This window comes from Chiloscyllium plagiosum, unplaced genomic scaffold, assembly GCF_037043375.1.
Source record: "Chiloscyllium plagiosum isolate Xiang-an unplaced genomic scaffold, Cpla_swu_hap1 HiC_scaffold_7, whole genome shotgun sequence".
Classification (NCBI taxonomy): domain Eukaryota; kingdom Metazoa; phylum Chordata; class Chondrichthyes; order Orectolobiformes; family Hemiscylliidae; genus Chiloscyllium; species Chiloscyllium plagiosum.
In genome coordinates, this window is record NW_028270145.1 from 78,072,402 (window position 1) to 78,087,243 (window position 14,842).

The following is a 14,842-nucleotide window of genomic DNA, read 5'->3' on the forward strand; positions in this document are numbered from 1 at the left end:
GAACAGGACAAACAACAATTAATCACCTGAATCAATCAGATTAATGGATTGTGTAATTAACAGCATAAGGACTAAGGACGATGTATAAATTAGACCAGGTGGAAAGAGAACAAAGTACAATTAGGGAGAGAGAAAAAAAGACATTATGGAAAAGCTAAAAATAAAAATCACAACTTAAAACCTGCAGGAATGATCCTTCAGATTTGTATTGGTAATTTTTAAGTACCCCAGAGCAGTTATTTGTCATCACATTGTTAAAAGAGAACTTAGAATGGAATAGACAAGATTTAACTTTCTACCTCAAAAATACAGGAACTTCGCAGCATTCAATGGTGAGGCATACAGGAAGATGCTATTCTTGTGAAACTAATAGTGAAATGGCACAACTTTGACAGCAACCTATGGATATTTAAACTTAATTATAGATATGCCACACATCTGAAGTTGCAAGTACTTTGAATCGATCTGTTTGGACATATCTCCAGTGCAGATGGAACTTGAACTTGGACATGGACTTTGTGAACTATAACAGGGACACTACCACTACACTTCAGGAGTCTTGTGAAGTTGTTGTACAATTATGTAGCAAGGACCATTAGCCCCACTCATTGATTGATGGGAAATTCTGGACCAATAAGTTACAAAATGTGTACTTTCTGAAACTGTCAAATATCATAGAGTCCCTGCAGTCCAGAAGGAGGCCATTCAACCCATCAACCCTCTGAAGAGTATCCCATGCAAACCCACCCCAATCTATCCCTGTAGCCCTGCGCATTTTTGGTTATCTACCTAATTTGCACATCCCTGGACATCATCGAGCAATTTTAGCATGGCCAATCCATCTAACCAGCACATTTTTGGACTGTTACCTCTCAGTAGCAACTCTGATGCAGATAGTGAACAAATCATTTAATGCCAATGAAGAGAATTATGCAATTAATACAACAACACATGGAATTATGAAAAATGTATTTGATAAAATCAAAAGGTATTACTTAAGCATACTAGTCTCAGAGTTAACATTCATTGATATAGAGAAATAATTTCTCCTACTATTTATAAAGCTGAGCTTCAGGAATAACTCATTTACACACTAATGCCATCTCTATTTTATACTATGGTATACAGAAACTGCCAACAAGCCAAAGGTCAACAGAGTTGGTAAAAAAGTATTTGTTTCTGAATTAATCTTGCTGTGAAGACTTGAATGTTTGCTTAGCGTTAAGGAAGATTTATTTTTATCAGGTGGGTTTTACCTTTCATTTGCATATCAAATTAAAATTATTTCAAAGGCAATTGTGGCATACATGGTCATTAGATTTCTTGGAAGGGAATCATTTTATAGGCGTACAATCAACACAATGAACACTAATTTCAGGAACATCTTGATGAGAAAGTATGGCAGTTAAACTATTATACTCATTATTAGGCAGTTCATGTAGCTGCCTAAAAGAAGCATTAGGTTATTTACATATGGAAATTAGGATCTTAATCTTGTGAAAATTGATCAGCTATCTTTGAAACAGCTATAGAACCCATTCCACTTTGCATTTTTCAGTGATCCATGCAGTCACCAAAGAAACGCAGCTTCATTTCTCTTTTCAAGTGTATCAAAGATCCTGGCTATACTGCTAGAAGAGCTTAAACAGTCACCTGTTCCCTACCAATTATCATTAACACAACCCCTCAAATTTATCTAATATCGTTGGTAGCACCAAAAGCAGCCTTCATTTAGCTTTGGAGGAGGAACAGGTTACCTGTGGAGGTGAGATAAGAAACCCAAAGTAAGCAAATAAAATGTGAGATTCAATTTCAAAGTGTCCTCTAGACTTCCATTTGAGATGGACAGTGTTGGTGCACTGCAGTTGTGAACCTGAAGTGGACTACAATCAATTTCCATCCATCGTGTTTAATTTCAATCAATACACAAACATTTAAACTTTATGTTTCTGACATTTGGATTAAAGTAAAAACCAAAGCATCAAATATGAAATTCAACTGCAATTATTCTCTTTTACTATATAGAGCTATAAGAACAGGGATAGAAATTGCTGGAAAAGCTCAAGGGGTCTGGCAGCATCTCTGGGAGAAATCTGAGTTAACATTTCAAGTCAAGGAGGGGTCACTCAACCTGAAACATTAACTCTGATTTCTCTCCAAAGTTGCTGCCAGATCCCACCACCAGGAATATATTTCCCTCCCCACCCCTTTCCACCTTCCGCAAAGACCGTTCCCTCCGTAACTACCTGGTCAGGTCCACACCCCCCTACAACCCACCCTCCCATCCTGGCACTTTCCCCTGCCACCGCAGGAACTGTAAAACCTGTGCCCACACCTCCTTCCTCACCTCTATCCAAGGCCGTAAAGGAGCCTTCCACATCCATCAAAGTTTCACTTGCACATTCACTAATATCATTTATTGTATCCGTTGCTCCTGATGCGGTCTCCTCTACATTGGGGAGACTGGGCGCCTCCTAGCAGAGCGCTTTAGGGAACATCTCCGGGACACCCGCACCAATCAACCACATTGCCCCGTGGCCCAACATTTCAACTCCCCCTCCCACTCTGCCGAGGACATGGAGGTCCTGGGCCTCCTTCACCGCCGCTCCCTCACCACCAGATGCCTGGAGGAAGAACGCCTCATCTTCCACCTCGGAACACTTCAACCCTAGGGCATCAATGTGGACTTCAACAGTTTCCTCATTTCCCCTTCCCCCACCTCACCCTAGTTCCAAACTTCCAGCTCAGCACTGTCCCCATGACTTGTCCGGACTTGTCTACCTGCCTATCTCCTTTTCCACCTATCCACTCCACCCTCTCCTCCCTGACCTATCACCTTCATCCCCTCCCCCACTCACCCATTGTACTCTATGCCACTTTCTCCCCACCCCCACCCTCCTCTAGCTTATCTCTCCATGCTCAGGCTCACTGCCTTTATTCCTGATGAAGGGCTTTTGCCCGAAACGTCGATTTCGAAGTTCCTTGGATGCCGCCTGAACTGCTGTGCTCTTCCAGCACCACTAATCCAAAATCCTTGCTGCCAGATCTGCTGAGTTTTCCCAGCAATTTCTGTTATTCTCTTTGATTTTACAGCATCCGCAGTTCTTTTGCTTTTTATTTTATAAGAACAGAGAGTTGGAATAAAGGATGTCTGCTGATAAATAACATTATATTGTGCAATATTATCATGACAAATTGAAGTATCAAATCTCATGAAACAATACTTAAGATGAAATAATTAAGATTGTTACCTGTGTAGAAGTTCCTTCATGAACTGGTCATTTGTTGAATCATGATCCTTATGGCCATGGTGTTTTGATGCAAGGCTACTTTTTCTACTGTTATGTGTTTCGTGCAGTGAGATCTCACAACATTTGCTTGGAGAAGCACCATCTAATTTTTTACTAAAATAGGTATCTTTTATCATAACTTCATTATCCTCACAGGCTTTTTCACTTTTTCTTTTGTCTTTCCTTTTGTCAAATTTTGTTTGCTTGATTTCATTTTTGGTTTCTTTCTTTTCATCTTTGGATTTTGAAGTATCAGACTTTTTGTTATTCGGAGCTGGTAACTTGCTTTTTCGAAACCCAAACCATTTGGCTATTGAAGGTCCAGTCCTTTGTTTTATCTCTGATACCTGAAACTTGTCCTGTCCTTGCACCTTCTGCATATTTTGTTGAATTCCCAACATGACTTTTGCTTCAATGCTACATTGAGTTCCAGAAGCGGAAGTAGAAATGGATACTTTGTCTGAAGTCTCAGGCCTTTTTGAAAGGTTCTCTTGTTTCTTGACATTTTTTACCATATTCACTTTGGCGGGACTTTGCAATTTGCTCAGATTTTCCAATGGAGAGTAATGTGATGAAGACTGATACTCATATCCTGTCTGTAGTATATTTTTCCCTTTCTGAGGCGTTTGTTTTGATTTTTTCTCACTGGATTTATCAGTTAGAGCTAGACTTCGGACTTCTTTCTGAGGTGGTGACTGGTTGCCATCACACTTAAAAGAACTAAGATGGCCATCTCCCTTTGGTGGAGTTCTACAGGGTAACTTGCTAGGACTGCTGTGATGGCTGCTTGAGCTGCTTACACTTCCATAGGACATTTGGCGTGAATAGGAAAAATCCCCTATTCTTGGAGAATGTGAAGGACTTTGAGTAGCTGATGAACTATTGGCAGGTTTTGTTTGCATTGCTTCTGTTGCACCAGTAGAGTTCTGCCTTGTCAGTGAATTGCCTCTTTCTGTTGTGTTTGTAATTATCTGTGTTCGTACCTTTCCTGGCCCATCAACCATTGAAACAAAAGGTTTCTCCCCAGTCTGATTGCTAAAGCTCTGGCTTCGAGCTTTGGCACCATTCATGCCCAGGGCTGGTTTAAGGTTTGGTTTGCTATTAGCTGAAACTGACCTCTTAAATGCCTTAATTTCTATGCTGTCAACATCACTCCCATCAGCTATGCTTCTGTCAGGTTTCATTTTATCCTCAAAGTCTGTAGGAAAACCTATTTTAACAATAAGGTCATCTTGAAGGTCACCACTTTCCTTGAAGTCAACTAATGAAGCTGTTTGTTCCAGAGATTTTGTATTTTTTGATATATTAGTCTGCCTAGATTTCACTGGAATTGCATTTCCTTTAGAATAGATATTAATGGTATCTTTCTCATGCTTCCCAGGTACAGTTGAACTTTTTCTCAGTAATGGGGGAGATTTTAAAAATCCTTTCAGTCCAACAGGAATGCGAGTTTTCAAGTTTTTTTCATCATAAATATTACTGGAACAAGGAGATGACAGACCAGAAGGCTGTGGCTGAGGTGATGGTTCATTTATACCTGAGGCATGACACTGTGAGGATGTTGATAAAACATTAGATGGTTTGCATTGTTGCATCAACTCATTTTCACATAATTGCACTGCTTTGGCAGAGAAGGTATTTTGTGCAGATGGATGCTTTTGGTTTGCATGAATGCATGTTAAACTTCTAATGGCTTTACCAGCAGTTTGAGGACAAGGTTGACTGTGGACTGATGTGGAAATATTTGAACAATTTGCTTTCTGAAATCTTTTTTCAAAAGAGCCCACTGTCAAATCTTTAGCAACTCCATTTGATTCTTGGGATTGTTGTACTGAGTTTTGAAATGTGTTTCTTTCGTATTGGGAACTGCACATGTAGGCCATATCTGGGGCGTTCTGTGGTTGCTGACTTTGTACTTCTTTAGTCAATTTAACACACGTTGACACAGAACTTGTAATCCTTTGTGTGTTTAAAGATGCAGATGTATCCATGTTTGTGTCAACAAGAATCGGTTCTTCCTTTTTTGTCATTATATTCAGCGAATGTTCACAATTTGGTCTAAATAGTAACGAACTAGATCTCCCTGGTGGAGTTGGAGGTGATGGAGAATTGATTTCTTTGTGTTCCAAATGATCATGTTTATCCTGTGTGGGATGTTCTCCGTGATCTGTCATCTGTCTTCTGGAATACAAAGATCCTTGTATCATATTGGTACGGTTGTCTTCTGTTTCACAGTGGAATGTAATTTTAGAGTTCTGAGAAAGTTGTGGGCTACATTTTGGATTGACAGATCCACCTTTTAAACAGTGATTAATACTAATACTTGGCATTTTTAAATGTTTGGCAAGTTTTGCATTTGATAATGATTGCGACTTGTCTTGGGTAAGAGGAGGAGATGTTGAAAATGTATTGCTAAGATCAATGTTTACTTTACGGGCTTTCTGAGGTGAGCTTTTGCCTCTGCTAGGTATTTTGCTTAGACGTGGCTTTTGAGTAGAATATATCTGCAGGGAAGATACAGAAGATACACAGTTTGATTTATAGTCTGCATTAAAAGTTGGCTTCAATAATTTTTCCTGTTGAAAAATGTGCGGTGTCAATGGCCTGTCAGAATTTACAGAATCTGTATGAAGACTCGAACTAAATATTGTCTTGTTGACATCTGGGTCTTCTAACTGTTTTTGCTCGGCATGACCTTGCAATGACTCTAAAACTGTATAATTCTTTGCATCACTTCCTCCTTGACAACCCATCAACCCTTGAGGCATCAGTGCAGCATCTTTAGCAAAAATAGTTTGCTGGTGAGTCCCATCTAAAGCAATTGGACTAGAAATGTCATTTGAAGACACAGTGACACTTGCTATCTGCTGGGAATTAAATTTAATTGGCTGGCCATCTTCAGCATCAAACACTATTGTAAGGCATTCAGCAGATGATGTTTTTACAGACTTGGTGGACTGACAATTCTCTTTCAATAAGTTCAAAGTCTTTGGTCTTTTGTCAGAGCAACTTGAAAAATGGTCTTCATCTTTGTCTGCAGATGAGAATAATGTGTTTTTGCAACTGAGTAAGTTTGCATGACTCGCTGACCGTTTGTCAGTCAATAAACTTGTTACAAAATCAGAAGAATTTATTTCCTCCTTGCATTCCAGATGCACTTCATCTAACATTTCAATATCTTCAGTGTCAGAGAGCTGGATAGTTAAATCTTTATTGTGTGGTTTGGTCAGATTGAATTGCAATTTCTTTGCAGGTAACTTGTTGCTTGGACATCGTTTTTCACTTGATTGAAAGCTACTGACAAAACTAGTCAACTTTTCAGGCATTTCCCTTGAGTTTGTGTTTGTAAGCCTTTCTGAAACACATTTTACACTGCCATCCCAACCGAACAGACTATCGGAAACACTGTGCGTTAGCTTGTTGCGGAATGATTTGCAGTCTTTACTTGGTACCTCAATTTTGGTGGTTAGGATTGCTGTACAGTCATCATCTGGATCTTCATGGGAGTCAGAATCATACCCAAATATTTTACTTTGCTCTAGGCACATGTCTTTATCGACAGCTTTAAGATGTGTTTGATTTTTACTCTTGTAGTGATTCTGACATTTTAGACCAAGAGAGTAAATCCCTTCATTTGAGTTCATGCAATCCTTGTAAGCCCATTTTGACACAAATGAGGATGGCTCTGACAGAGGCTTTTTCTTTTGTAGCTTCTTTAATCCTTCCAGGATGTGGTTTTCTTTCTCTCGAATTGGAGGTAGTTCTTCAGCAGGACTGGAGAGGTTGCTGGGAAGTGAGGAGCCAATACTGAGTCTCTTTTCCCAGCTTAGAGAAGACTATAAGTGAAACGAAAGTACTAAGTCAATCAACAAACTCGGATAAATATTTGCATCATGAATGATCCCAATTTTCTAACAATTTGGTAACTGATTCTTACAAAATGATAAATGGTAAAAGGATATGTCATAATTTCTTTATTCATAGAAAATGGTTAAGAACAAGTAAACAGGCAAAAGCCTCGGGAAAGAAGCAGGCTACCATAGTCACACATTCTTGTTATTTGAGATTGGGTATACACATGGGAATCTGTTGTAGTTGTTATTTTTTATTATTCATTCACAGGATGAGGGCATCACTGGCTAGGCCAGAATTTAGTACCCACCCCTAATGGTCCAAAGGGCAATTAAGAGACAACCACATTGCTGTGTGTCAGGAGTCACATGTAGGCTAGACCAGGTAAAGATGGCAGTTTCTTTCCTGACAGGAAATAAGCAAACCAGATGGATTTTTCTCAACAGCTGGCAATTGTTTTGTGGTCACCTGAGACTCTTAATTCCAGATTTTTTAAAAAAAATATTGAATTCAAATTCCAACTTCTGTCACGCAATTGAACCCAGGTCCCTAGAACATTACCTGGATGTCTAGATTAGCAGCCCAGTGATAGTACTGCTGAGCCATTGCCTTCTCTATATGCCTGCTTATTTGTAGTGCTGCCTTTTTTTAAAATTTGTTAAATCATTTGTTCTTGACATAAAGGTCCTTAACCTCTGTCTTAATCAAAGCTGAAGAATGAGTAACAATGGACAGTATTTGAGACAATCACAATTGTCTTCGGATTCTTTTTTTTCTGCTTGTGCATGTAGTAGATTAATTTTCAATCCAAAGTCCTTTATTATGGTGATGTATATAGGAGTTTCTTTGGCTCTCTAGAAAGTTTTTCCCCTTTGAACCCTCAGGTTTCATTAGAATTCTTGGCAACTAAGGATTAGCTGGTATTCATCCAGTTGATGCCAGTAAGGAGATCAAAACCAAATACATTTGATTCCAAAGAGGTTCAAAAGCCTTTTGATCAACAAGGTACATGAGGTTATGAAGGATAACTACTCTTTGTGATGTTGTTAGTCCTCTCCACTGTTAGAGTGGTGTAACACCAAGCAGACATTCAGCTTGAGTGACGCTGATGTACTCTTACAGCAATATACTACCCATGCGTCATTGTAAATAACCGCATTCCCTAGATTCAGGACAATGGCTGCAGCCTAAGGATAGGGCAGACAACTGTTCCACTCTGCCGCTGTTGTGCCAACAGGTGCTTCCCAGGAACTTTGGGCTTAACACTTTTAAAATTGTTTAATAAGAAGTGCTATTATCAGCCAACTGCATTAATGTTCTTGAAACATGGTTGTCAAATGAAGTTCATTCAATAGGACTCAAACTGTACCCTCTTACTGCATGTCTTTCCTTCATTCCAAGTAAAGGAGCCACTTGAATGTTCACTGCAGGCACTTGAGAGAGAGAGTTCACTGCTGCTACAGCTGCTCCTAGGATAGAGTTGAGTAGGTACTGCCAGATTTAATTGACTCTGGCACTTCAAAATAGTTGGTACATTCTCCAGAGCTCCCTGTTAATAATAATAAAAAAAGAGGGAATACTTGTCACATACTGGAATTGCTCCTCCCCACTTGAAACTGCCCCTTCATTCACTGCTAACATATCACTTCAAATGTACAAACAGACATTTTTATTTCACTTTAAGTCTTTGAAATATCTATCCCCATTATATTACTGCATTTGAATGCTGAGGCTAGTGAATATAAAAATGTAACAAAAAGTAATTTCTGTCCTTCAATTTCAATCCAGTTCATGACGTTTTTGTTTGAAATGCTGATGTGACTACTTTTCCGTTGTTGCCCTATTCCAAACTTATTTTGCTGTGCTCCTATGGAATAAAGGTCAAATCAATCCACATAATGGATAGCAAAGTTCATCACCACATAGCAGTAAGATACAGGATCCCAAGAAGAAAGTAATTCATACAAATTGCAAAAATCTATCTACTTTAGAAACAAGTAGATCTGTCAGGAGCTGGTTAAAAAAAACTAAAGTTTTGTACATAGATTTTGTCTCAATTTTGACAAAACTTTAATCCATCTTTTCAATTTTCATTGGCCTGTTATAATTTTTCTCCCTCATTTTCTGGGATTAGTTTGTTGGTTGCAAAATATCTCAATTTGATCCATATCAAGAATAAGATACAAACATGATTGGTTCTATATTAAAATCTATTCTCTCAAGTCAGTTTCAACCTTAAATAAATGTATTACTAATGGTAATGATTTCCATTCTTTCAAAGTGATATATGTTTAAAAAATTAAAAATGTCTTTACTCCAATCTGAGGAAATAAAATGCAAAGTTCCCATTTTACAAATCAAAGCATCGCTTCATTTTCTTTTATAAGGCAGACAATTATGATTCAGTTGACTTGATATCATCCGGGTACTGCAGTACAGCCCAACTTGATAGATTCTAGGGAAATCATATGCAGAGCACATTACAAACAAGTTAAGATATTCAGAGTTTCATTTCAAGATTATATACGGAATTTACAGAACATCACGTATAATAGGGCTAGCTGATTTGATGGAATGCTGCTGGACCTCATATTCACTGCTGGGCTAGCAGAATTTGATCCAACTGTAACTTTCAGTTAACAGTCCTTCAATCTGAATGTCTGAGTTTGGTTTCGATGCTTGACATCCTAGCTGGAGTTGATAAAGCATGACGCTGGAAAGAGCACAGCGGGTCAGGCAGCATCTGAGATGCAAAAGAGTTGATGTTTCGAGCATAACCCTTCTTCAGACCTGGGGAGGGGAATGGGGGCTGAGATATAAATGGGTTTGGGGGAGCTAGGGGAAAGTGGGGTAGGATGGCAATAAATGGGTAGGATGTGATGGTGATAAGAAGGTGGAGCAATGAGTTGCAGAGATGGACATATAGGTCAGGTCAGGTCAAGAGGACGGATCTGAGTCGGAGGGTTAGATTTGGTATGGGGTGGGGGAGGGGAGATTTGGAAAGTGGTGAATTTAACATTCATGTCATGTGGTTGTAGGTCACAAGGTGGAAGATGAGGTATTCCCACTCCGTTTTACCAGTGGCCTTGTGTAGGCGGTGGAGGACACCGAAAATGGATATGTCCTTAGTGGAGTGGGAGGGGGTGTTGAAGTGGATAGCCACAGGAAGGTGTGGTTGGTTGGCACATGGTTGGTTCTCCCAGTGGGAAAATAATGTGAGACACAGAAAGCCAAATACAGATTAAATGGTTCCTTTGACAACATCTCCATTGTGGCCACAAGTGAGGGTCTCCACTTTATGCATCTTGTCACTTCATTTCTTTATCCAATTCCCACTTTGATTGTGCTGTCATTGGTTTTTACTGGAGCCCTCGCAAAGCTCAACACAAACATCAGAAGCAGAATCTGTGGACATTGGTAATAAGAGGTGGACCAGCTGATGCCCGCTGGGAGAAAAGCACATTCGTACTTAATTCTTAGATATGCTGGCAAGTGGGCGTGGGTGGAATTAGGAGTTGAGCCCTTAGCTGCGTTTGTTGTCTCTTTGTGTAGGATATTCGACTTGCTGTCCTTCACCACAGATGTTGACTGACTTCTCACGCACTTTCAATCTAATCTTACTTTGTATCCAATTTCATATAATTGAGGTTTCAAGTTTCATGCATTATCTATCAATCATAGTTTTCATGCTTTTCTGCAAGATATTTTATCGCAGTTCATTGCCTGGTGTTGAATGGTATTGATACATTAATCTCCTGGGAAACTTTAGAAAAATGTGGAAAGGCTGGATTGGATAATACAATATTTGAATGCTTATGTTATCTAACTTGTTTCTGAAATGAGCCTAAGCACTTTCATTTTTTTAAAAAAGCACAGCAAAGGTCAAAAATATCCTTAGGTGGGGAGAAATGAATTGACCAGATAGTGCAGATCACATGATTTATATTGCTTTTAAGTATGAGAACTCAAAATAACAAAATTAATGTTGACCTGGCCGTGCCGCAAACACAATAATCTGGAGTAGATCTAACAGGCTGGACAATGGCTGTCCTTCATCCTAAGTTATATAGGCTAGCAGCATACAAGAAAATCTTACTTGTTGTATATTTAGCTATAAGATCTGGTGGTGTACCAGATTCAAGATTAGGTTGGTGCTGGAAAAACACAGCAGGTCAGGCAGCATCCGAGGAGCAGGGAAATCAAAAGCTTTTGCCCGAAACGTCGATCTTCCTGCTTCTCGGATGCTGCCTGACCTGCTGTGCTTTTCCAGCACCACTCTAAACTTGACTCTGATCTCCAGCATCTGCAGTCCTCATTTTTGCCTGGTGTGGCAGATTTTCATGCCACTCTTAACACAAGATTAGCCATGGGGAACTGTAGGATTGCAAATGTGACTTTTTTTATTGGTATTTTTATTGAAAGGAAAAAAGAGTTTTTAAACATTTTTTTACAAAATTACAAAGTAATACAAACAAATATAAACACTAATATACAATTAAATATATATAAAAGAAATACATAATAACGAAAACACAAGAAAAGAAAAAAAGAGAAAAAAAAATTCAGCTAACTACTAATCTATCCTACGAACAACCAAAGCATAAAATCTTACAGTACTGGTAAGACATAATGTAATAATTAAATAATTAAGTATGTACTCAAAATGGATTAACATCAAGTCATAATAAAATCCATATTTATACGGGATTCCTCCCCCAGGGGGCCCGGACCAGCCAAAACCACTACCACTGCTAGACAAAAACCCTTGACAATATGGCCGAAATATCTGTGTCTATACAGTTCAGAAAGGGCTGCTACATTTTATAGAATAATTCAGTTTTTTGGTGCACCATATTTGTGAGGAAGTCAAGGGGGATATATTCCATGATTAGCCTATGCCAATTCGAAAGTCCTGGAGGGCCCTCAGCTACCCAATTAACTAAGATATTTTTCCTTGCACAGAAAGAGAATGGAGAATAGTTTTCTCCCGTGCACATCCAGGGAGGGCAGATTTGAAAAGCCCAGGAGAAGTGACACTGGATCAAATCCAATCTCGTTCCCAAGATTTCTGTCAGAGCATTCGCTGCTCCCAGTATTTGCAAATCTTATGACATGTCCATAAACAGTGCGTGAGAGCGCCCACTTCTATTTTACATTCAGGACACATTGGGGATGTTCCTACCCTAAGTTTTGCCAGTCGTTCCGGTGCTATATAAGCCCTATGAAGTATCTTTAATTGAATAGCTTGAGTTTTATTACAAATAGAGATCTTTCTGGCATTTTCCCAGATGTCCTCCCACATTTCTGATGGAATCTCTAACCCCAATTCCTGGTTCCATAATTTAAACAGTCGTTCCATGTCTTTCGATACCTCGTTATGTAATGAATGATAAAGAGTACTGATCGAGGGTCATTAGCCATAGTACTCTTCTCTCCTTATCCAATTTGTAGGGACTGTCTAATAATGTGGTCTTCTTCTGTATATAACCTCGTATTTGGAAAGACCAAAAAAGGCCTCCATTAGGCAGTCCAAACTTCTGGTGCAGCTGCTCAAAAGACATCATAACCTCCCCATCGTATAGGTCCCCTAAGCAAGAGACACCTCTGGACCTCCAGGTTTTAAATGTAGCATTTGTCTGCCCTGGCTGAAAACCCCATGCTCCCACTATAGGAGTTTAAGGAGAGGTTTTTTGTAAGTTACCCTCACCTTGCCGCATTATCCTCCAGGCTTTAATTGTATTTAATACAATAGGGTTTTTATAATAGTCCATAATAGCTCTCATCTTATCTAAAAATGAAAGATTGGTGAGGGGACACTTTGCTTGGGAGGTCTTGATGTCTAACCAAATTGATAGTGGATCACAAGAGACCCAATCAACTACATTGCCCAATAGAGAGCTCAACTGATACCTCCTAAAGTCTGGAAAATCCAGTCCTCCCCTTGCTAGTGGAAGCTGCAGCTTCTCTAATTTGATAAGGGGCTGTCTATGATTCCAAATAAAGGAACCATGTAGTTTATGTAACATCAGTCTCGGCAACATCAAAGGGAGCATTCTCATAGGATATAAGAAATGAGGCAGAATATTGATTTTAACTCGAGCTACTCTGCCTAATCAGGATATTGGGAGATCTCCCCAGCATTGAAGGTCCTGTCTTATTTTCTCTAGTAGGTGTATATAATTGGCTTTATACAGCTGACCAAATACTGGGGTGATAAAAATACCTAAGTGTAGAAAACCCTTCCAGTGACCACTGAAAGGGAAAACAAGGTCCGTCCGATAAATTGGATATACTAACGAGACCACCCAACGGCATGGCCTCCGATTTCGTAAAATTGATTTTGTAGCCTGAGAACATATTAAATAGATTAATTACTTGACTTAAGCGGGGTACAGATATCAAATGATTACTTAAGAACAGGAGGACATCATCTGCATTGAGAATGATTTTATGTTTACCCCAACCAACCCTCGGAGCCACTATGTGAGAGTCGGTTCGTATTGCTTCCGCTAGTGGTTCAATTATTAGCATGAATAATAACGGTGAGAGAGGACATTCCTGACGACAGCCCCTACCCACACTGAAGCTTTCCGAACCTAAACTATTGTTAATCACGGCTGTTTTGGGGTCATTGTATAATATTGAGACCCATTTAGAAAATACCTCTCCAACACCAAACCTTTCCAGTGTGTAAAAAAGATATGACCATTCAACCCGGTCAAATGCCTTCTCTGCATCCAAGGAGTCAGCTATCCCCGGTATTCTTTCCTGTTGACAGGCTTATATCAAATTTAAGACCCTTCTAATGTTGTTAGATGATCTACAGCCCCTGATAAACCCCGTCTGGTCCGCTTTTATGAAATATGGTAAGACCCTCTCCAATCTTAATGCTAACATTTTAGAAAGGATTTTAAAATCTCCATTTAGCAAGGATATTGGTCTAGATGATGAGCAATCTTCTGGAGTCTTTCCTTTTTTAAGAATGAGAGAAATATTTGCTTCTCTCAATGAAGGCAGGAGGTAGCCCTGACTATGGTAGTAATTATACATGTCTATAACTGGACCAGCCAGTTCCCCTATGAATTCTCTATAAAATTCAACCTGGAATCCATCTGGTCCAGGTGCCTTGCCACTCTGAAACTGGCTAATTGCATCAAGTACTTTCTGGGTTACCAGGGGAGCATTCAGGATCGACACCTGCTCTGAGGTTAAATCTGGAAAGACCAAGTTTTTAAAGAAGGACTCCATTTTCTTAGTTCTATCCTCTCAGTCCTGCGATTTATACCGTTCAAAATAGAACTTTCTAAAGGCTGTATTGATCCTTGTACAATCGCAAGTCAGAGTACCAGCACTTTCCCTAATGGACATAATAGCTTGAGGAGCCTTTTTTTTCCTAGTAAGATACGCTAGATATCTGCCAGACTTATTGTCAAATTCATATAATCTTTGCTTTGCAAATAACGTTTCCCTCTTTGCTGTTTGGGTAAGTGCAGTATTCAAGGCTATCCTAAGGGCTGTGATCCTTTGTAGCTTAGTAATAGAGGGCCTATCAACATATGCTGTCTCAGCTGCCTTCAAGCGGGCCTCAAATAGGCACTGTTGTTCTCCCTTTTGTCTTTTCTGAGTCACAGAATATGAGATGGTCTCCCACATCGTCGATGGATTACTGGCCGTACTTGAATTAATTTCCAGAAAGGTTT

General features: G+C 39.4%; 1 protein-coding gene across 8 annotated transcripts in view; it reads right to left on the reverse strand.

The window, feature by feature from the left end:
• The window catches only part of nckap5l (NCK-associated protein 5-like), a 643,060-nt gene that overhangs the window by 87,317 nt on the left and 540,901 nt on the right, over positions 1 to 14,842 (reverse strand). For all 8 annotated transcript variants that reach the window (XM_087989196.1, XM_043694058.2, XM_043694062.2 and 5 more), the window contains 2 exons: positions 8,512 to 8,691; positions 3,252 to 7,126 (listed from right to left, as the gene is read on the reverse strand). In XM_087989196.1, coding sequence (XP_087845322.1) covers positions 3,252 to 7,126; positions 8,512 to 8,691 — 4,055 coding nt within the window. The remainder of the gene's footprint in view (positions 1 to 3,251; positions 7,127 to 8,511; positions 8,692 to 14,842) is intronic.